General features: G+C 38.5%; 1 protein-coding gene across 19 annotated transcripts in view; it reads left to right on the plus strand.

Annotated features, from left to right (window-relative positions):
• Window positions 1-22,292, plus strand: part of ANK3 (ankyrin 3) — a 520,456-nt gene that overhangs the window by 452,775 nt on the left and 45,389 nt on the right. For 14 of the 19 annotated variants that reach the window (XM_075841157.1, XM_075841158.1, XM_075841153.1 and 11 more), the window contains 9 exons: window positions 6,072-6,226; window positions 8,236-8,447; window positions 9,365-9,572; window positions 12,592-12,688; window positions 13,158-13,386; window positions 14,514-14,639; window positions 15,903-16,025; window positions 19,398-19,424; window positions 21,293-21,374. In XM_075841157.1, the coding sequence (XP_075697272.1) occupies window positions 6,072-6,226; window positions 8,236-8,447; window positions 9,365-9,572; window positions 12,592-12,688; window positions 13,158-13,386; window positions 14,514-14,639; window positions 15,903-16,025; window positions 19,398-19,424; window positions 21,293-21,374 (1,259 nt within the window). The remainder of the gene's footprint in view (window positions 1-6,071; window positions 6,227-8,235; window positions 8,448-9,364; window positions 9,573-12,591; window positions 12,689-13,157; window positions 13,387-14,513; window positions 14,640-15,902; window positions 16,026-19,397; window positions 19,425-21,292; window positions 21,375-22,292) is intronic. The other 5 variants (XM_075841156.1, XM_075841163.1, XM_075841173.1 and 2 more) reach the window with 1 other exon arrangement.

Here is a 22,292-nt window from a genome sequence, read left to right on the forward strand (position 1 = left end):
AAACTGATACACTGTATTATACCTAGTGCAGGGTCTAAAGGGCAGTGCATGACTTCAATCTTTAGTGTTTTTTAAATCTCTAGTCACTTATAGGTGGCACTAGAGAGGCAGTTTTCCTTCTTCTGGAGGAGAGCTATTTTGCATACTTTTCCCAGAGAGTATTGCCCTTAAGGCTACCTACCAGCTGGCTCTCTGCAAGTGGAATCAGCACCTTCTAAGATCTTAGGCACTAGACATAACACAGTGCAAAAGTTTGTTTCCTGGAGTTTTCCTTTAGGGCCAGTTCACACAGAGTTTTTTTACACGTTTTTTTAACGCGGAAACCGCGTCGGAAAACGTGCCAAAAAACAGCCGAAAATGCCTCCCATTGATTTCAATGGGAGACGGAGAAGTTTTTTTTGCAGCAAGCGGAAATACCAGCTCGCAGGAAAAAGAAGGGACATGCCCTATCTTCTAGCATTTACGCCTCTGACCTCCCATTGACATCAATGGAAGGCAGAGAAAGCGTATTTGGCGGCTTTTTATGCCCATGGCGCTCAATGGCCGCGTGCGAAAAACACTGCGAAAATCGGCCTGCTGGCAGAGGAAAATCTGTCTCAAAATTCCAAACAGAATTTTGAGGCAGATTTTCCTCCTGCAAAAAACTCAGTGTGAACCCAGCCTTAAAAAGGTTGTCCATGATTAAGAAAAAAGGGTCTGTGTTTTTTCCCCAGAAACAATGTCACGTCTGTTCATTTGTTGTTTCTGGTATTCCAACTAATTTTTATTCAAGCGTATGGGGTTGAACTGCAATACCAGTTACAGACTGTGGACAAAATGAAAAGCAACGTTCTTATAGGGTTAATAGATAATACACACAAGTAACTGATATTTTGGACTGTGACTGAGGAGGAAGCAGTGTTTACATGCCGGCATCTGTACAGGCAGCTACTGTAAAAGGATGATGCACGTACAGCGATTTCAGACACGTAAATACTGGTTTTCCCTTCGCTGCAGTCCCTGAGATCAGTTACAAGTGCTCGTCCTATTATTCCCTTACTGGCAAAACAGAATTACCCTTTACATGCTGAGGTTGGAAGCAATGCATTTTTCTTAAGTGCAATGCATCTTAAAGGGGTTTTCCAGGTTTGTTTGTTTTTATACCTAGCCCCCTGATTCATGAAGAATAAGAGGATTTTCATACGTGAAAACATTGTAGTGGTGTTTAGGTTTTACATGCACCCCTATGGGATACCTGTACATTGCACAGAGAGGGTGTCCCCGCTGTAGCCATATGCATATGACAAAATAACAGTATGTGACATAAAATGGGAAAGCCCAGAAGGCTAGGTAAAACACAAAAAAATTTGGAAAACTCCTTTAATCCACACTAAAAATGATTCAGCAAAATCTGCAATTTAATCTATGGCCTGAAATCAAGTTGTAGCAGTTATCGTGGTCCCACCATAATAATAATAATAATAATAAAAAAGTGCCATATAAAGTTAATCTGTCAACAGACTGGGTTCTTGAAGGCATGGACCTATTAAAAGATATTCTCAGACCAGGTTCATACTCTCCAGGAAGTATGAATTGGAAAATGAAAAAAGGATTGTGTGTAGATTTCACCCAATTTAATACAATATCTGCAATGGTGAGGGTATGTTGCAGATTTGTATTTCCACAACACACTGTAAAATCTGTGTTTATTTTTGTGCATTGTGTACAAATGAGGTTTAGGAAAATCCCATTTGATTTAATTTACTATTTGTGGGCATACATTGTGTTGATCCACACATGCTGTAGGGCATGAATCCAGCCTTAAAGAATTGAAGATATAGACAATAAATGCACCCACTAATCACCAAACGTCAGCGTTCATATGGTAATTTGTATTAATAAAAAATGCACAATCCTGATGGCATAACAAAAATATAAAACTACGAGGATTAGTATCAAGCTAAGGATTGGTCCACGTCATAATCTTTTGATAATATATTGGGTTTCTCTATAATGTAAGAAACACAAGACTAAGAACATTTAGAAAAACTCATGTATTCGTATCTATATTACTAGTGCCACGTATGCAATACATGGGCAAACTTAGCTAGATATATATAGAAAAATAAACAAATGGGTATCATTAAGTTAATTATTACCGAATGAAGGACACATTCCAACACCTGCTTAGCTTTCTCGATTAATGGTCAGACTGGCAATGTACTGTCGTAAGGTGAGGGGTCCATACTAGGCAACTGGATCTCAAGCATGGTCCATCCATCACCCAGGCTCCTTATAACCTAAAAAAAAAAAACTATTGGCAGTCACAGTTGTCATTATGTTCTGAACACTTGCAAATTATGAACTGAGGCAATGCCAGGCACACAAATGAACATGTGCATTATCAATTCATAGGTCTACCCTCATTTCAGATAGATTTTTTTATATATATATTATATATACAGTGAAGGAAATAAGTATTTGATCCCTTGCTGATTTTGTAAGTTTGCCCACTGTCAAAGACATGAACAGTCTAGAATTTTTAGGCTAGGTTAATTTTACCAGTGAGAGATAGATTATATAAAAAATAAAAAAACTGAAAATCACATTGTCAAAATTATATATATTTATTTGCATTGTGCACAGAGAAATAAGTATTTGATCCCTTTGGCAAACAAGACTTAATACTTGGTGGCAAAACCCTTGCTGGCAAGCACAGCAGTCAGACCTTTTTTGTAGTTGATGATGAGGTTTGCACACATGTTAGATGGAATTTTGGCCCACTCCTCTTTGCAGATCATCTGTAAATCATTAAGATTTCGAGGCGGTCACTTGGCAACTCGGATCTTCAGCTCCCTCCATAAGTTTTCGATGGGATTAAGGTCTGGAGACTGGCTAGGCCACTCCATGACCTTAATGTGCTTCTTTTTGAGCCACTCCTTTGTTGCCTTGGCTGTATGTTTCGGGTCATTGTCGTGCTGGAAGACCCAGCCACGAGCCATTTTTAATGTCCTGGTGGAGGGAAGGAGGTTGTCACTCAGGATTTGATGGTACATGGCTCCATCCATTCTCCCATTGATGCAGTGAAGTAGTCCTGTGCCCTTAGCAGAGAAACACCCCCAAAACATAATGTTTCCACCTCCATGCTTGACAGTGGGGACGATGTTCTAAGGGTCATAGACAGCATTTCTCTTCCTCCAAACACTACGAGTTGAGTTAATGCCAAAGAGCACAATTTTAGCCTCATCTGACCACAGCACCTTCTCCCAATCACTCTCAGAATCATCCAGATGTTCATTTGCAAACTTCAGACGGGCCTGTACATGTGCCTTCTTGAGCAGGGGGACCTTGCGGGCACTGCAGGATTTTAATCCATTACGGCGTAATGTGTTACCAATGGTTTTCTTGGTGACTGTGGTCCCAGCTGCCTTGAGATCATTAACAAGTTCCCCCCGTGTAGTTTTCGGCTGAGCTCTCACCTTCCTCAGTATCAAGGATACCCCACGAGGTGAGATTTTGCATGGAGCCCCAGATCGATGTCGATTGACAGTCATTTTGTATGTCTTCCATTTTCTTACTATTGCACCAACAGTTGTCTCCTTCTCACCCAGCGTCTTACTTATGGTTTTGTAGCCCATTCCAGCCTTGTGCAGGTCTATGATCTTGTCCTTGACATCCTTAGAAAGCTCTTTGGTCTTGCCCATGTTGTAGAGGTTAGAGTCAGACTGATTAATTGAGTCTGTGGACAGGAGTCTTTTATACAGGTGACCATGTAAGACAGCTGTCTTTAATGCAGGCACCAAGTTGATTTGGAGCGTGTATCTGGTCTGGAGGAGGCTGAACTCTTAATGGTTGGTAGGGGATCAAATACTTATCTCTCTTTGCACAATGCAAATAAATATATATAATTTTGACTATGTGATTTTCAGTTTTTTTTTAATATAATCTATCTCTCACTGGTAAAATTAACCTAGCCTAAAAATTCTAGACTGTTCATGACTTTGACAGTGGACCAACTTACAAAATCAGCAAGGGATCAAATACTTATTTCCTTCACTGTATATATATATATATATATATATATATATATATATATATATATATATATGTAAAAAGTTAAGAGCTTTACTAACACTTTGCTTCACTTATCTTGTACTGAGCCTGTATTACAGCACTTTTTATAGCCCCTTCTCATCTACAGCTGCTACACCTTAGAATTGTGTAGCCGGAGTTCATACATTCCAGAATTCCCTGCTTGTTCAGTGTATGTACAGAGCTTGACCTGATGATACAGTACGATCTAGGAAGAGTCTTTGTGCAAGGCACTGTAATGTACTCTGTTATAGAAAGAACTTCCCCAGAATATAATCCAAGAGAAAGCCGTGTATTGTAGGTGCTCAGATAAACTGTAAGCCTGTAGTTCCAGCAGCAACTATCAGAAAGGTCAGTACAGCTGTGGATATATAATACAACACATTTACCAGGTTTCTCAACTTTGTATGTAGATTATATTTTTATGTAAACTAAATGCGAACCATTGTTTTAGTCTCGATGTTATGATGGGCTAATTTTATATAGATTGTGGATCACATAGAAATCAATATAGAACGACTGTTTATAACCTTGTCTGAAGCCCTGGAATTCTAAACTAATTTATTAGGTTTAAAGTGCATTTGCCCCCAAAGTAAATTATTGTCATTTTATGTTAAGTTGTTAAAAATTAAGTTTCATAGGTATATCGGTGTCTGAGAAAGTGAGTGACAACCAATATGGCCACTATTATAGATTCCAGAGGATTATTCACCCAGTTTTTTTAGAGCCCAAAATGAAGAATCGACTTATTTATGTAGTGATACATTTCACCCTACGATAATACTTCATAACAACGGACTTGCCTTTCAGAATTTAAAGGGGTATTCCGATCTCAGGATATGGCATAATATTCTAATCGGTGTGGGCCTGGCCTCTGGGACCCACCCCATTCCCTAATAAAAGTCACGGTACAGGAAAAGTAGCCACAGCATTTAAGTAACGCTGCAGACCTTTCATTCTGAGGATTACAAGGGTCCTGGCAGTCAGACTCCCACCAATAAGAAGTGATGGTTTATCAATAGGATATGCCATCACTTCCTACAGTGGGAAAACCTCTTTGGGTTGGGTTTTTGCGTGAGCTGTAATGGTGGTTGTCACCTAGTCATCCCAGGAAAAGATAGAACTAAGAAACAGCTGGGTAAAATTTTTAACAACAAGATGATTATAGAAGGACATCTTTTCATTTTAGGATTAACTTTTACATTGATATGGGTCCCCACTCTGAAAGTAACACTCTTATGGAAATGCTGAGTATACCAGTTTTAGCTGTACAGTATTACATGTAATTATGTAACAAACAAATTATAAAATTTGAAAAAAGTTGAAATGATAAAATGACTGTGAAATACCTTCTCTCCGAACAGTCTCGTCTTACACCATGCACAATGATTATGTGGTCTCTGACGAAAAGCAGACAGTATCTGACCTATTAACCTGCAAAGATTGTATTGCCCTTACCATTGCCCTGTGTTCATTTCTTTGGCTGAAGTATGTCCCGTCTCCTATGTTTGTATGTCTACAGGATTCCATTGAAGATTTACTCTAAACAGCCTAATTCCTTAGCTCTAAATAGGAAACTAAAAGATTTAACAGATGTGGTCCATACAATGATATATTCTCCTTCTTCTAAAAATTTGCTCTGTGCTTTTTTTGCAACAGAAAACTCACAGCTTGGATGACATATGTACAACCTCTGTAGGAGAATATGGATACTGTCTAATAATAAACCAGGAAAGCTGCAAAATCAGTCCTCTGTAGAAATATCTGTAACCGCAACCTCAGAAAGAAGTAACATATGAATAAGCAATATTCTAATTCTAATATGAAGAGCACTGGATAGGTGCTTTGCAATGCTACAAACGAACCATTTATATTCTGATGGATTCTGCAGCTTTTTGTTTTGTCATTTTATTTTTTTTTATGTCACTTTACCGTAGAGGGTTTGGTATTTTTGTCTTTGGCATTTTTGTTTTTAAACCCATTGTTTTGTTTCTGTGCAGACCTGTCATAGTAGAAATTCCCCATTTTGGATCAATGAGAAGTAAGGAAAGGGAATTGATTGTACTGAGAAGTGAAAATGGAGAGTCTTGGAAGGAGCACCAATATGACTGCAAACTGGAAGAGCTGAATGAATTGCTGAACGGCATGGATGAAGGTAAAAGTTTGGCTCATCAACAGAACATAAATTAGAGAGTTGGGACTTTACTCTGTAGTCAGAGGTCTATTGTGACTTTCTCAGCTTGGCAGAAGCATTGGTCAGACTAGGCTACTGCTATAAACCAAGCACGTTTAGACCATGTAAGATTAAATAATGGATTGTCCACAATTTGAAAAACGTGGCTGATTACTTCCAGTAGTGACACAGCTGTCCACAGGTTGTATGTGGTATTGCAGCTCAGCCCCATTCTCTTCAATAGAGAAAAGCTGCAATACCAGACAACCTATTGACAGGTGTGGTTCTGTTTCTAGCAAAAAGCAGCCATATTTTTTTCTAGTCCTGGACAACTCCTTTATTAGTTATACGATTCAAAGTCATTATTATCTATCATGTGCAAACTACCCCTTTCTGTAGGTATTGTAATGTTAGAAAACATGAAAGGAAGAACACACTGTCCTGCTGTCTCTGGAGGGATTGTAACGTGGAGAGGGGCTCTGGTACCCCCTCTCCTCTATTTACGTCCCTGCTTCATACAGATATTTTCCCACCTTGTCATACAACCAAACGAGGAGACCATTCTCTAGCATTTGTACACAGACCTCAGGGAGGGAAGTCTTCAGGAAAACCGTTTAGGGCCTGTTCACATCACCGTTCGCTTTCCGTTCCGGGGTTCGGTCGGAGGTTTCTGTCGGGCCGAACCAGGCCCTTATAGTTACATTTAAAAAATAAAGTAAAAATATCAATGTCAGCGAACCATTCAGAACCTCTTATTAGATTTTACTACAAATTCAGCCGTTTATATTTTAAAGGTGTAGCTGGCACGTAATGGACCTTTTACTTGGACATTGCATGTGACGGTTTTGAAAACACTGATATTTATAGGTTTATAGGATTATAAAATGGAAGTAGCATACCATCGACCACGATCAATATAACTGATAGACGTGATATACTTAAAGGGGTTTTCCAGCCACTAAAAATTGGGCCACTCTGATGGGTCGGGGTCCGACTTTCGGGACCCCTGCCGATCTGCTGTTTTGAAGGGGCCGCATTGCTCGTACGCGATGACGTCACTGCCTCGAGCCTGTCGGTGCCGAGCCACTCGGCGCGGTGCAGACTAGCGCGTGCATGGACGTCATCGCGCCGGTCTGCGCCGAGTCGTGAGCGGTTCCATACAGACAGACACTTGGGGTAGTAATGTCATCACACATGTCTGCGTCGAGGCATGAGCGGACGCGTTACATAATGAATGGTAGAGCAGGTACATAACGGCCCCCAGCTCTACCATTGAATTTGACTGTATCTGCGTCCTGAGAACGTGGATACAGTTGAAGCCGAGAAAAGTAAAAAAAAAAAAATCTAAATGCGCAAGATGAAATCTGTTATCTGTGCTGAATTGGTTTCTTCTTTTTCCAATTAATTGCCCAGCCCTAGACACTTTTTATTATACCACTTTTGTTTGGCTTATTTTGCAACTGAATTTTGTGCCAGCTGTTTGGGCATTTTTTACAAACATCAAAATTTGGCTGCTTTCTGGGCACTTTCTAGACCCAAAAAAACAGATTCAGGCAGCAGATCCAAAAGAATAGGATCTTTTATTCACCCCTGCAACATTTCAGCCTGGCTCTGAGGAGCTAAAACTTTGCAGGGAAGAATAAAAGTTCCTATCCTTTTGGATGTGCTGCATGAATCTCAGTTTTTTGTCATTGCATGGGACGGTTGGATCCAGTGCTGCTGGGCTTGCACCCATATCTCTTTCATTTATCCTGGTGCTGTAATCTTCCTGTTTCCATTGGACTTTCTAGACCTAGACATAGTAGTAAATTTACCCCAATGTCTTCCCCTGTAAAAAATTCAAGAGATTCTCTAAAAGATGCCAAACTGTTCTGCCAGTTGACGCTCCCCACAAAAATACAACTCATTGTTTATACACATAATACACTCGGTCAGATCATTTTAGTGAGGATGTCCACAATATTTTATATATTTTTTCTTTGTTACTTAAGAACTGGACAGCACAGAAGAACTTGAACAGAAGAGAATATGTAGAATTGTTACAAAGGATTTCCCACAATACTTTGCTGTCGTGTCTCGGATAAAGCAAGAGAGTAACCAGATTGGACCCGAAGGTGGAATTTTAAAGAGTACAACAGTCCCACAAGTTCAGGCTTCCTTCCCAGAGGGTGCTCTGACCAAGAAAATTCGAGTAGGCCTTCAGGTAAATAAGAAAATGCTATTAATGCCAATATGCCATGTCTAATATATGGAGACAATGGAAAATCTAAAAGCAAATACAGTTTTCTTGAAGAACATTAGTATATCAGAAATATCAAGGTATGTGTAATATTGGAAACATGGGAAACGTTACGGTTTCCAACACTACGTAAACTTATAGTATATGGTTGGGTATTGTAAACCTTAATCAGACACAGGTTAGCAGTTTTTTGGGGTGCAGTGCTTTAAAGGCTAGAACAGTTGTTGTGACATTGTCCCCAGAGGTCAGAATACATTATTATTGTCTAAGTTTTTTTTCTTATACTATAGTTTCTTCTAGAAAGCTGAGATGACATAGTAACACCCATTTTCAGGGAAAACTGACTCATTGTGACTTGTTGAGGCCAACCTCTCTTGATCAGTCAGATTGTCCTCAAAATAAATATAAAAATGTACATCTTGTCATGAATATACAGTCTAGAGGTAAAAATATAAAGTACTAGAGGTAGAAGAGGTAAAAAAAAAATGCTGCTGTCTGCTCTGAGGGGCATCAGCATTACTTATCACAAAGCTGGCAGCACAATTATACGTTCAGCTAGGATTTTGATGTAACGTAAAATGGCAGTCGTTGAGGGGTTAATAATAAAGACAAAATTTTGTGCTACACTGTAGTTTGTACTTGTATTGTAATTTGATGCTGGAACTGGAATACAAGGCAGAAAAAAATGTTTTTATGCAGGTTATGGTCGATTTGTTCTGGTTGGCCGCATATGCACCTGCTCAGCTCAGCAGCTCAATTCTTTCTAAATCAATTACGTACAAATTATATTTTAGTTAATGAAAACTGAAACGATAGCTGTTTTATTGTTAATCCTCAGTAGATGGTTACAATTAATTATTTAAAACATTAATAAATTACAGGCACAACCGGTACCTGATGAGCAGGTCAAAAAGGTTATTGGAAACCGAGCAACATTCAGCCCTATTGTCACAGTGGAACCCAGGAGGAGGAAATTCCACAAGCCAATAACTATGACAATCCCAGTGCCCCCACCCTCAGGTGAAGGTATAACCAATGGCTATAAAGGAGACACCACCCCAAGTCTCAGGCTGCTGTGCAGTATTACAGGTGAGTTGAGATGACTAAATTCACATCTACTTTATTAAAAGAGTAGAGATAGCTACACAAATTAGATCAATGTCAGTCAAAATAGTCTGGGCTCATCTGCAAACGATCATTCACGATGGCTGGCACATTACCAATGCTTGCTGAAAAGGTGATCGATCAGTCACCACTTTATGCAATTGTTAATGGTAGGGCCCATTTTATGAACAATTGAATGATCAAACTAATGGTCAGCTGAAGATCTACTTTGAGGCCTCATGCACACGACCGTGCCCGTAATCGCGGCCCACGATTGTGGTCATGGCAGTCTGCTGACGGCCGCCCGCATTTTCCGGCTGTGCTCCCATACAAAGTAAAACATGAAAAAACAGACATGCTCCATAATTCCCGGCACAGTTCTACGACACAGACACCCATCCAATAGCGGCAAATAGAACTGAATGGGTCCATAAAACCGCAGATCGTGTTACGGTCCGCGGTTTTATGGTAGTGTGCATGGGGCCTTAGTGTTCTAGATGGTGGAGTGTTTTGGTTCGTTTTCCAGACTGCTAAATGCTTTCTTCTTCCTACACGTCCAGTAAGCTTTAAGAACCAGCCAATGGTCTTTATGGTTCAGCCAGGGTCCAGTTTTAAATACCTGGGTCTGTTTGTTTCTTCAAACATAGAGGACTTTATTCATCTCAGCATTAAAACCGCTGTCTAAAGTAATTTAATCTAATGTTAGGTCTTGGTGTAGACTGGTCTTATCGAGGGCCGATAGAATATGTTTATACAAGATGATTATTTTTCCACAACTTCTATATATTTTGGGTAATTCACCTGTATGGTTTAATGATAGGATATTTAAGGTCTTGTAATATCTGCTTACGCCCTCTCCAAATTAGATAATTCAGGGCAAGTTTAAAGTTTCTAACTTTACTGTCCCTCTTAATAAGGGGGCTTTTCAGTCCCGAATTTGGGTCTTTATTTTCTTGCCTCCCGACTTCGGTATTTCTGAGTCTTTGTCCACTTCCTATTTATTGGATATTGCTACGTTATTTATTATCCTATGAGAATTTTTTTCAAGTTCTGGATTCAGTGCAGCTATCTTCGGGTAAATATAGATCCTACCCACTATTTGTTCTTTTTTTCTAATGTTTTGTCAAATGTAAAACACATTTTCTCGGTTTATCACTTCACAAGAGCCTCCCCATTCTGGAAATAATCTACATCTCCCATGGTTAGGAACATTTGAAGGTGGCGCTTTTTGTTTCTCAAATTTTAAGGGGTGTTTAAGACCCTTTGAGGTTCTTTCTAATGAGTTCTGCTTTTTCTTTTAGATATTTTCAGTTACGACATGCACTTTTTTCTTCACTAAATGGAAATGTTCTAGTCAATCCTCTTCCTATGTTGGACCTTTTGAGGTCTACAAAAGAAAGTCACTTGGGTGCTATACAAGTTAATTAATGACTGTGTTTCATCTACAATAATTTTTAAGTCAAGGAAACAGGTAGTGGAAAAACTTTCCAATAATGTTTGGCAAAAGTTTTGCTATCATTTCAGAACTCATCACCTAATTTCGTTCACAAAATGACACAATTTATATTCGTTCATAGGTATCTTACAATTCATCCTTCTTTAGAATTAAATACCGCCCATCTGTAGATCAGATGAGGTGGACCTTATTCACATAGTGTGGCTATGTCCAAAGATTAGAAAGTACTGGATTACTGTGTTAGCCATGATTAAAGAAAAATTACATTGCTCTGTACCCCTGAAACCAGTGATATACATATTGGGGGACAGCTCTGCGATTGATCTTCCATCACCGCAATATACTAAAGTTATAGGAAGACTCCACTTTTTTAAAAATGGGTCTCTTGTCGAAATTTATCCAGTGTAGATAGGCTCAATTTGCCAAAACAAATCTTTACATTGGAGACCACTTCTAACACGAGATCCTAGTCCAATGTTGAGTAGTTGTGAATTAGTTTTACTTCTTTTATTATTATTTTTTTTTTCTGCCCTCTCTATTTCCTGGGGTGGATGGGTTTGCTATGTTGTGTGTGTAATCAATGTAGTCTTTTTGTAACTGGGAAAAAAAAATGTAATTTTTTTTTTATTGGACAGCTTAAAATGAACAGAATCCGGATAGCAAAAGTATATTTAACAATAGGGGATTTTTAGTATATATAATTCCCTAATAGTTAAGTATAAGTTCACTATACCCTTTCATATAGGATTGCAGCAAGCCCGTCTCTATTTTTCCTACAGCAGCCAGTACTGGAGAAATGTAGCATTACATGGTGGCAATTAAAATAAATGTCTGACCACGTAACACATGGACTGCTCGTGTCTGCCAAGGCAGGAGCCGCTCTAAAATAGCGGCTCTCCGTTTTGGCTGATAGGTGGAGGTCCTGAGTCTTTATGAGGCAACCGCTTTAATAATGCAAACAAACTGAGCAGTGTTTTTTGAGCAGTGTTTTTTGAGCATTGCAATTGCATAAACCAATACTACAGTGCTGCCTGTTACGCTAAAAAATACTAACCCCTTTGTTTTTGGAAAATTATATTTATATATATATATATTTTTTTATATATTTTTTTGGCATGAAGCATCCCTCTGAATTAACAGGCCCATCAATTTAAATAGTGCTCCATGTTATAAAAACGAGACTTAAAATATAGGACATTACAACCTCTGCATTTTAACACTGAAAAGCGCAATGTTTTTTTAAGGGGCAAAAACTTATAACATAAGTAGACAGAACCCCATGATGAATGGACATAGCTCAGTATTACTACTGAAGCATGATATTGACTACTTTTTGGTCAGCAAATTGCTGTCATGCAATGCGATATTTATACAAAGTACCACTAAAAATCTTATTTCTGGTGGCTAAAGAAATAAAAGAGTGAACCCCTTTCCAGCAAACCAGTTATTCAATTTGAGTTGTATGCCTTCTCTTGAAGTAAAAAAGTAATACATTTAACACTAATTTTACTGGTAACGAATTACATTACCTTTGGTGTTTTTTCATAGGTGGGACGTCTCCAGCTCAATGGGAGGACATCACAGGAACAACTCCTTTAACATTTGTCAATGACTGTGTATCATTTACAACCAACGTGTCTGCCAGGTAAATACTAAGCTCAGGAGGCGCTAAAGTAGATATATTTGAGGTATAAATTACCGTGATAATCTTACTTACAGATGTGTCCTCCCTAACTTATATCTACACGTAACTTATCCCAAGATGTGAAACATTTACATTTTTGTTATCCCATCTTTCAGCCATGCATTGCTTAAAGACTCCCATGTTAAAAAAAAGTATACGTTTAATATATACCTGAATTGTATTACTTAACTAAACGCAAATCAAGAAAAGTTAAGGATGGAAACTTCTGTACCTTGCTTAGTCATGTTTTTTTATACTAGGATTGTTACTCGAAAAACAGGTCATAATCTGTAGAAAATAAGTCTTAGAGTATTAAATTTAGAGACTAAGGTTTTCCATATATTGATCTCTTTTCATAAAAACAAAACATGTAATATATCGCACATATACTGTATATGGAACTTACATAAGGTGTGTCCCTTTTGTGCAGGTTTTGGCTTGGCGACTGCCATCAGATTCCTGAAACTGTTAGTTTGGCGACACAGCTCTACAGAGAATTGATATGCGTTCCATACATGGCCAAGTTTGTGGTCTTTGCCAAAATGAATGACCCTGTGGAAGCTCGACTACGTTGCTTCTGTATGACAGATGACAAGGTGGACAAAACACTGGAGCAGCAGGAGAACTTTGAAGAAGCTGCTAGGAGTAAAGACATAGAAGTGAGTTTCTCAATCCCAGGAGAATATTTAAGTCTGCGATTAAAGAGGACCTGTCAGCTCCCCTGACACATCTGTTTTAGTAAATACTTGTACCCCCTATGAAATAACAATTCTGGAGCATCTTTTCTTGGAACTCTAGATTGTGTTGTTTCTCTTTTACACTTTTTGGAAGTGTATGTATAAATTGACAACTGGGTGTTCCCATTCCCCTTAAAGAGGCTCTGTCACCAGATTTTGCAACCCCTATCTGCTATTGCAGCAGATAGGCGCTGCAATGTAGATTACAGTAACGTTTTTATTTTTAAAAAACGAGCATTTTTGGCCAAGTTATGACCATTTTTGTAATTATGCAAATGAGGCTTGCAAAAGTCCAAGTGGGTGTGTTTAAAAGTACAAGTCCAAGTGGGCGTGTATTAGGTGCGTACATCGGGGCGTTTTTAATACTTTTACTAGCTGGGCGCTGTGAAGAGAAGTAACATCCTCTTCTCTTCAGAACGCCCAGCTTGTGACAGTGCAGATCTGTGACGTCACTCACAGGTCCTGCATCGTGACGGCCACATCGGCAGCAGAGGCTACAGTTGATTCTGCAGCAGCATCAGCGTTTGCAGGTAAGATCGACTTACCTGCAAACGCTGATGCTGCTGCAGAATCAGCTGTAGCCTCTGGTGCCGATGTGGCCGTCACGATGCAGGACCTGTGAGTGACGTCACAGATCTGCACTGTCACAAGCTGGGCGTTCTGAAGAGAAGAGGATGTTACTTCTCATCAGAGCGCCCAGCTAGTAAAAGTATTAAAAACGCCCCGATGTACGCACCTAATACACACCCACTTGGACTTGTACTTTTAAACACACCCACTTGGACTTTTGCAAGCCTCATTTGCATAACTACAAAAATGGTCATAACTTGGCCAAAAATGCTCGTTTTTTTAAAATAAAAACGTTACTGTAATCTACATTGCAGCGCCTATCTGCTGCAATAGCAGATAGGGGTTGCAAAATCTGGTGACAGAGCCTCTTTAAGAGCAAAGCCCTCTAACACAGGATCTGTTCTCTGTAAATACGAGATAGTTTCATTTAGTTGACCATCAAGTTAACAATGTTTTTTTATTTTTTATTATCTGAACAGGTACTAGAAGGGAAACCCATCCACGTGGACTGCTATGGAAACCTAGCGCCACTAACAAAAGGCGGGCAGCAGCTTGTATTTAATTTCTATGCTTTCAAAGAGAATAGATTGCCATTTTCTGTAAAGGTAAAAAGATAAAAGCTAACATTTTATCATGTATTTACTGTTTGTAGCATTTTATGACAAGTATAGATTAAGAACAAAGTATGAAAGCTAATAAATCCAGGAAACTCTTTTCAATCGCTTGGCTTAAATTGTCACACAGGCGTTCTGCTATATAAGTAAAGCCCAACCCTTGAGGCCAAGTGCTTTCAGACAGATTTCTAATATTCTTAAGAATTTACTGTTATTATTCATTGTAATACATACAGTACCTGAGCTGTATGAATCCCCCTTCTCAAACACAAGGCCCTGCAGCATCAAAGGTACGCCAGTGGCAACAAATGTGTCCCCCATAACAGTGCCAGACATTAATGCCGCCCGTAACCATCAACCTCAGTGCTAAAAACAATCCCCAGGCACTCACATGTATCTTCCTCTTCCTCTGCCTGAGGTCAGTATAAGAGATGGAACTTCCCGGTGGGCAGAAATGAGCTATGACAGATTACTAAGGAGAGATAAGTAATCCATATGTAGCGCCACAAATTTCTGTGTGCTCGGATGTCGTGTATGTAAATTCTATTTGTATAAACTATCAGTAGTAGAACTTTTTTGATGTGTATTATAATTCCTATGAAGACAGAATGGGTGAGCGCTTTCTAAACACCTCTAGGGCTGAAGTCAGACGGGAAAACACGTTTACTTTCGGAGAACAGGCACCTGAGAGTATATGACAGCCCACATGCACCTTTGACTATCTGCCACTTTGTACTTATTTATTAGGCTTACCTAATTAGTTTATGTTGGATATAATCTACATATAAAACAATTTTGTAAATACAATATACTACTTATTTTTTTCTGTTCCTGAGTTGCAGCTTGTATTATAGACCAGAGCTGCATTTCGATTTCTGCTGGTTGCTTCTGGAACCAGATGACAAGCCTATCAAGTGATACATCCCTAACAGTTTAGCTAAACTCTGGTAATGCTTACATCAGATTACTGTACAGTGCCTTGTATAAGGACTGCAAATACAGTACACCAAATCATGCTCTGTACAGAAACCGAACAAGCATAAATTACTGGGAGATTTGAGCTTATGGCTCCTGCAGAATTAAGAATGCAGCTCTAGAAAAGGAGTTGCAATACAGGCTGGAACTCAGATTCAGTGCAAGATAAGTAAGTAAAGTATTAAAAATACAAGTTACAAGATTGTACGCAAGTTATTTTTAATCAATGGGCTTTGTTTTTGTTTTGTTTTTCAATTATTTCTCAATTTACATTTTTAGGTGAGAGATCCCAGCCAGGAGCCTTGTGGTCGACTGTCTTTTTTGAAAGAGCCGAAGACAACAAAAGGCCTGCCACAGACTGCCGTTTGCAACCTCAACATTACACTGCCAACTCAGAAAAAGGTAATAAGAAGACGACTAAAAAAAGTTGGCTGTCCTATATAGCTTTATTCATAGCAATTTGCATGAACACAATATATTTAATTTTGTGTCAGTTTTAAAGAAAAACTCTACTCAGATTGGTTATCCCCTAAAAGGAAACCTTCCAGATTCCATAGTTAATGGCGATTGAGATTAGATTTACATTTTTTTAGCCTGAGTAAATTCTTCCGATTTATATATTTTTTAAATTATATTATAATTTTTCCTTGATATAGTAGAGTGCCTAATGCAGCCCCCAAATGTATCCTTGCCGCTTTCGTCTATGCCTATGAAGCCACCTTTGAGTTTATATTCCTTCCACTTATTACATTAATTGTAGTGGTTTTTTGGGGTAAAGTTCAGAGTGGCTGCTGACTGGTTTGGTGCCACAGTGATCTTGTTTTAGTTTTTGACCTGCACAAGAATTTCACATAGTACTTTCTGTGCTCGTACGCCTGTGGTTCCAGATTCTCTTGAGGTTGCCATCAGCCCGGTCTAAAGAAATGTCAAGCTTACCAACAGGAGACACTAACCTTGAGTACAGTTTTTCTTTAAGACAATTCTTAAAGCAACTATAGGCATCTAAGTATTTATGAATTCTACTAAAACAATGAAGAAAAATGTTACAGTAGATTTTACCATGTTCCGTCTATAGCATTTATATTTATAAAAAAATTAATATTTTACAAACATGACCCTGTCGACTCAGCAGCAGCTACTGCCACTTTAAAATACAAAAAACAGTGTGCAACATATCCAGAAGGAAAAGCCATTACATTAGATTTGACTTAGAAATCACATCAAGGTTCGTATAGACACTTCACATACAATACAAAATTACATACAATATGCTATTAAATGTTATTAGATGCAATGGTGAAGAAAATTAAGTATAAATAGTACTTATAATTAATGGTATGCTTTTCCACTATAGAGGCCCTTTTACACCGGCCGGTAAAGCGAGCCCCTGATCGGCGCTCGTTTGCTCCTGTCTCACGGAGCTATGGATGGGGACGAGCGGTCGTACTCCAATCGCTCGTCCTTATGCATTATCATCATGTCGGCAGCGCGTCTCCCTGTTTACACAGGGAGATGTGCTGCCGACAACGATAATATTTAACTTTTTTATCTGCTGATCGTTCCCCTGTTTACACACGGCAGTTAATTCTGTGAACACTCGTCAGCCCGATAATCTTCCTGTGTAAAAACCCCTTAAAACTTCGGAAAGTCCTATATGATTGGTGTGAAAGTCGTTTTTCTTTACCTTAGCCCAGTATCCTTTAGCTCCAGGCCTGTTGTCGGAAGATGTTCTTCACGTCTTCCCGATGACAATGCTCCACCACTATACTCCAGTGGTTTAGCATTGTCATGGGGACATTTTGTGAAACTTTATCTATGTCCACATCCTAACTGTCTTTATTAAAATCGATTAGCGTGTGAATATTGATGTGGATGTTCCCATAACAACTAGCGGATACATTGTAATTAGAGACAAGAAGAGAAGTGCTGCAGACATGGTCTGGGACTTTGCGGATTATTCTGCATATATTATGCACGTTATTGTACATATATAAAGGATTAGGGCTACATGCACACGTTGTTTATTTTGCTGCGGAAAATACACAGCAAAACCGCAGGAAACTGCAAGAAATTTGTTTTTAGATGCGTTTTTCGGTGAGGTTTTTCCGTTTTGATGTGTTTTTCAGCACGTGCTGCGGATTCTAAAAAACGCACTACAGGTCCATTTCAGTCCCGAAAAAATACTGCAGCGTGTACATGAGATTTCCTGGAATCTCATTGACTATGCTGGTTCTGTATTACGCTGCGGATTTGCCACACGCAAATCCACGCGGCAAGACCCCACGTAATACGCTTCGTGTGCATTGACCCTAAATGATTAATATAGATTAAGACCGCAAAGGTTCTAAAAAGAAATAATGCAAACCACTTTAGTGTTATCATATTGTGTTAATTATTGAGGTCTGTTTTGCAGAGGGCAAAAACCTCGACTTAATCTATAGATAGTCAGAATAAAAATAGCTGATCATACAAGCAAAGCAAAGTTAATCGCAGTGAATTGTTTTATAGGTTAGAATTAAAAGGGATTTTTTTTCATCTCAACAACTCCTTTTCATATGCCCACTCTGAAAGATCCAGTCCGCCCATGTAATACATTCATTTAAATTGGCACACACAATACTACATGTTCCTTGTGGAGTCCACAATTGCCTGCTTACCTTTGGTCTCGAGAGCCGAACCTGAAGCGATCAGCTGTCATATTAAAGGGGTTATCTGTGATGAGACAAGACCTTTAAAGTGGTTTTCTGCCCTCTAACAAAACCTTCCCACATACACACAAAGTCTTAAAAAAACAAACAACTTTACACTATACTTACCATTAAAATTCGGCACCATTCCCGTGCATCAGTCACTCGGGCCTCTGTCCACTTCTGGTCATTGCTGCGTAATGTTGTATTGTCCAACGCAGTTTCTCATGGCAGCCAATTGCTGGCCTTCTCTGTGTCATGTCCTCCATTGTGTAGAAATGATAAGTAGGAGCAGGGGACGCTTAATTGTAAAAGTGGGTATATTATAAAGGCAATTTTTTTTTTAATTTAACTTTTTAAGATGGCGTGTGCGTAGAAAAGTACTATTAGATGTTAGGATTACAAGTTTCATGCCATAAAGTTAACCTAAACTTTTATTTCATGTCCTCCGCTGACCTAGCACAGAGTATTGTCCTTTTAATTGCATTTTTGGTAGTCATAGATAAAGGGCCAAGATACACAGTGTTAATGGATTCTTGATCATTTTACTATCAGAGAAAAAAAAGCCAATTTCCGAAACATGGAGGGAAAAGAAACAATAGATAAAATTAAGCTAGCTTCTATGACCACCAATAAAAGATAACCTTATTAATACGTAAAATGAGCAGATTAAATAGGACGCCTGGCCAAACATTGATAACGCTTCTGATCCCATAATTCAAGGTCCAATGTTAGTGTTTTATCTCGATTCCTATTATTTGCGCACTGTCACACTGGCTGGGTTTCGTCACATCCTGCTTAGTCCTTAGAAGTATGTGATAAATTTATGTCCTTCCCACTGTGCTGTCATAATTGTAATTCCGTCTTAAAGTGGATTGCTCAGTTCACAGTTTGAGTTTGTATTCTTCAGATAAAACCTGTATGTTTCTTTATCTTTAATTTACTTGTCTACTTATCTTTTATGTCGATGTTTGCTGTTTTTGTGCTTGCGCTGCTGCTTACCTATCCCTGATCACATCCTAATATTCTTTTCCCTGCTGCCCACTATAATTTACCTTATTTCTGCAATGCATCTTGGACCCAAAAGGAAACAGAGTCAGACCAAGATGATGAGGTAATAAAAATCATGCACCTTTCTCAATAACAATCTGTAGTTAAGGTTCCAACATCAGTTATGTAATATATAAAGCACGTAGGGTTCCTAACTAAATACAGATACATGTAGAATTTGTGTATTCATTTTCTAGTATGCGGTAAGCATCTGAATAAAGTGCACTAGATGCCATTCTGCATGTATGTTTCATATATGTCTAAATTTCCATTGCTGATCTTGTAACCCGCACACGAGGAGAGAATGCATACTTTTCCATAAACACCATATATATCATCTTTCATAAATAAACTTAAAATTGGCCATACACTAAGTTAGAAGTTAGAGCAGTAGCCAAAGTTTGTCAATTATTTCTCGCAGAGATATTAGCATTTTTGCAAAAAAGGGCAACTGGAAGTGCAGCCATATTTGTTGTCCCTTTTGAATTAGCCACTCAACAACTTATGGTAAATCGGTCACCGTGTAAGTTTTTTCAGGATGTTCTGATGTTTATATAGATGTCAAAGGTTTGAGAATCGAATACAACCGATATGGCTGCACATCCTGTTATCCCTTTTGCAAAAATTACCGCTGCAACGGAATAGAAAAGTGATACGATTTCTAAGTAAAAGGTACAGAATTATCGAACTGGCTTTGGTTATAACTTCTAATATATGGCCATTTTTAGGTTTTCGGTGGAAATCTTTAACCATTTATAAATTATTTAGGTGTGGGATACTTGCCAACTTTAAATGTATCTGTGGCAGTTAAAGTCGTAGGATGATCTTGTACATTGGAATACATCACGATGCACAATGTGTACCCACCAACGTGTAGTGATACAACTGCTGGCAAAGTAGCAACTTTGACACATTAGGATGTCTGCATGCAAAGTTATACTCCAGTAGAATTCAATATAAATCTTGATACTCATTACCGACAGCAACGTTCCTCAACCTCCCCATAAACATTGTCAGAACATGCGTTTTTAGTCCATAGAGAGAGAGGGACAAGCTGCTGTCAGACATCTCTAACAGTGTCTTATCTGCCAGAAGAACAAAGGTTCGGGTCAGTCAGTCCCTATACACTTTTGATTGATTGTATTGCGAATCACACCAAAATTTTTGGTTTCTGCCAATATTTACCTAATGTATTGAGCGGTTTTAGCCATGAAGCCTTGACTTTATAATCTTTCTGCAGCTCTGTCATTGTGTTTCTTTATGCTCCTCTTTGTTAATGCTTCAAGCAAATGCTGCCACTAAAAATCTTTGTAAACTAAGACTCAATTTCTGTTATATTTTCATACAAAAAATTTTTTATTCTTTGGTTGCCTTAACCCGATCCACAACTCTCCCCTGGGGATTTCTCTTTTGTTCCCTAGAAACAATGTGTGTAATTTTACTTTTTACATAAATACATTATAACAATTCTTAGTCAAGTCATATAGTAAATATTAAAAAGTAATTTAAATAAAAATAAAACAGATGAAACTAAACATAGAAGCCAAGTCCAAATTAGCAACATTATCCTAAGTGACGCAATATTCAATAGTTTTTGTTTTGTTGTTATAGGCTGTTCCCCCTGTCAACTGTTTGTGCTATTAACAATGTTACATTATCAAGTACAGAGTTTATGTAAAAAGAAAATATTATGACCACACACAATTTACTTTGTTTTGTACAATATTAATTTTTAAAAGTTTTTTTGTGTAATAAAATGTAATTTAATACTTATTTTTGTCCTAATTTTTATGGAGTAATGTGAAAAAAATGTTGTGGTGTCCGTTAAATGTGATTTACAATTTGTATCGAGTACTAGGTGTATGTAAAAATTTTTAGAAGTCCCTACTCTATAGAAAAGGAATTATTTTATTATATTCTTGTTTCCCACAGATAGAGAAGGTGGATCGACGTCAGAACTTTGTGTCTTTAGCCTTGCGTAAGCGATACAGCTATCTGACTGAGCCTGGAATGAGTGAGTTTATTAACATTCTAACAATACTAATCGATTTAAAAGAAGAGTCTTCCTTACAGACATCTAAATTATTATTCCTATGTATCCACTTTTGGGATATAGTTGCAAATTCCTTAGGCATGTTGGTAAGAGCAGCCCAAGTGGCATTACCCTGATGAATTAAGTAGGCCCCAGTACATTTCCAGTATCCATGATGTTTTTGGCAATTACCACTGTGGGCCCCTAAGTGCCCAAAAAAACACGATTAGAAGCTAGTATCTTGTGAGCTGCAATAGTTCTTTAAAGGGTTTGTCTAGTTTAGCAAACCCATTTTCAATACCCTATTTGAGTTGATAGAGGGGAGTCCTTCATTTGGGACCTCCATGAATGAGCCATACCAAAGAGCTATTAGAAAAAGCATCCTTTCTCTGGATGACCCCAGGACGTCCATGCATTACATAGACAGATCAATGATTTCAATGGGCACCATGTAATGCTTAATTTTCCCTGTGGTGGCTCTGTAGTGGAATGGAGCAGTTGTGGCAAGGTTCCTCAGCAGATTACTACTGATCACTGTTGGCACATGCAGTGAGATCCCTTACTAGCAGTGTATTTTCGGGAGATCATTCTAACAAAAAGGGATTGTCCAAAGCGCTAGTTACTTAACTGGGTATTCCTAATAAAATGCCAACCACATATTTCATGTGATTGTATTATCTTAAGGGGGTTTTACGCAGGACGATTATCGGGCAGACGAGCGTTCATATAACGCTCGTTGACGATAATTGCCCTGTGTAAAAAGGGCAGCAATCAGCAGATGAACGAGCAAACTACACAAAGCTTTATGTTGTTAAAGAAATGGGTTATCAGGGATGGCAAAAACGCAACAAGTACGATAGATATGTATTTTTTATATAACAACTTATTCCGTATACTAGT

This window comes from Rhinoderma darwinii, chromosome 11 (assembly GCF_050947455.1).
Source record: "Rhinoderma darwinii isolate aRhiDar2 chromosome 11, aRhiDar2.hap1, whole genome shotgun sequence".
In the NCBI taxonomy this organism is placed as follows: domain Eukaryota; kingdom Metazoa; phylum Chordata; class Amphibia; order Anura; family Rhinodermatidae; genus Rhinoderma; species Rhinoderma darwinii.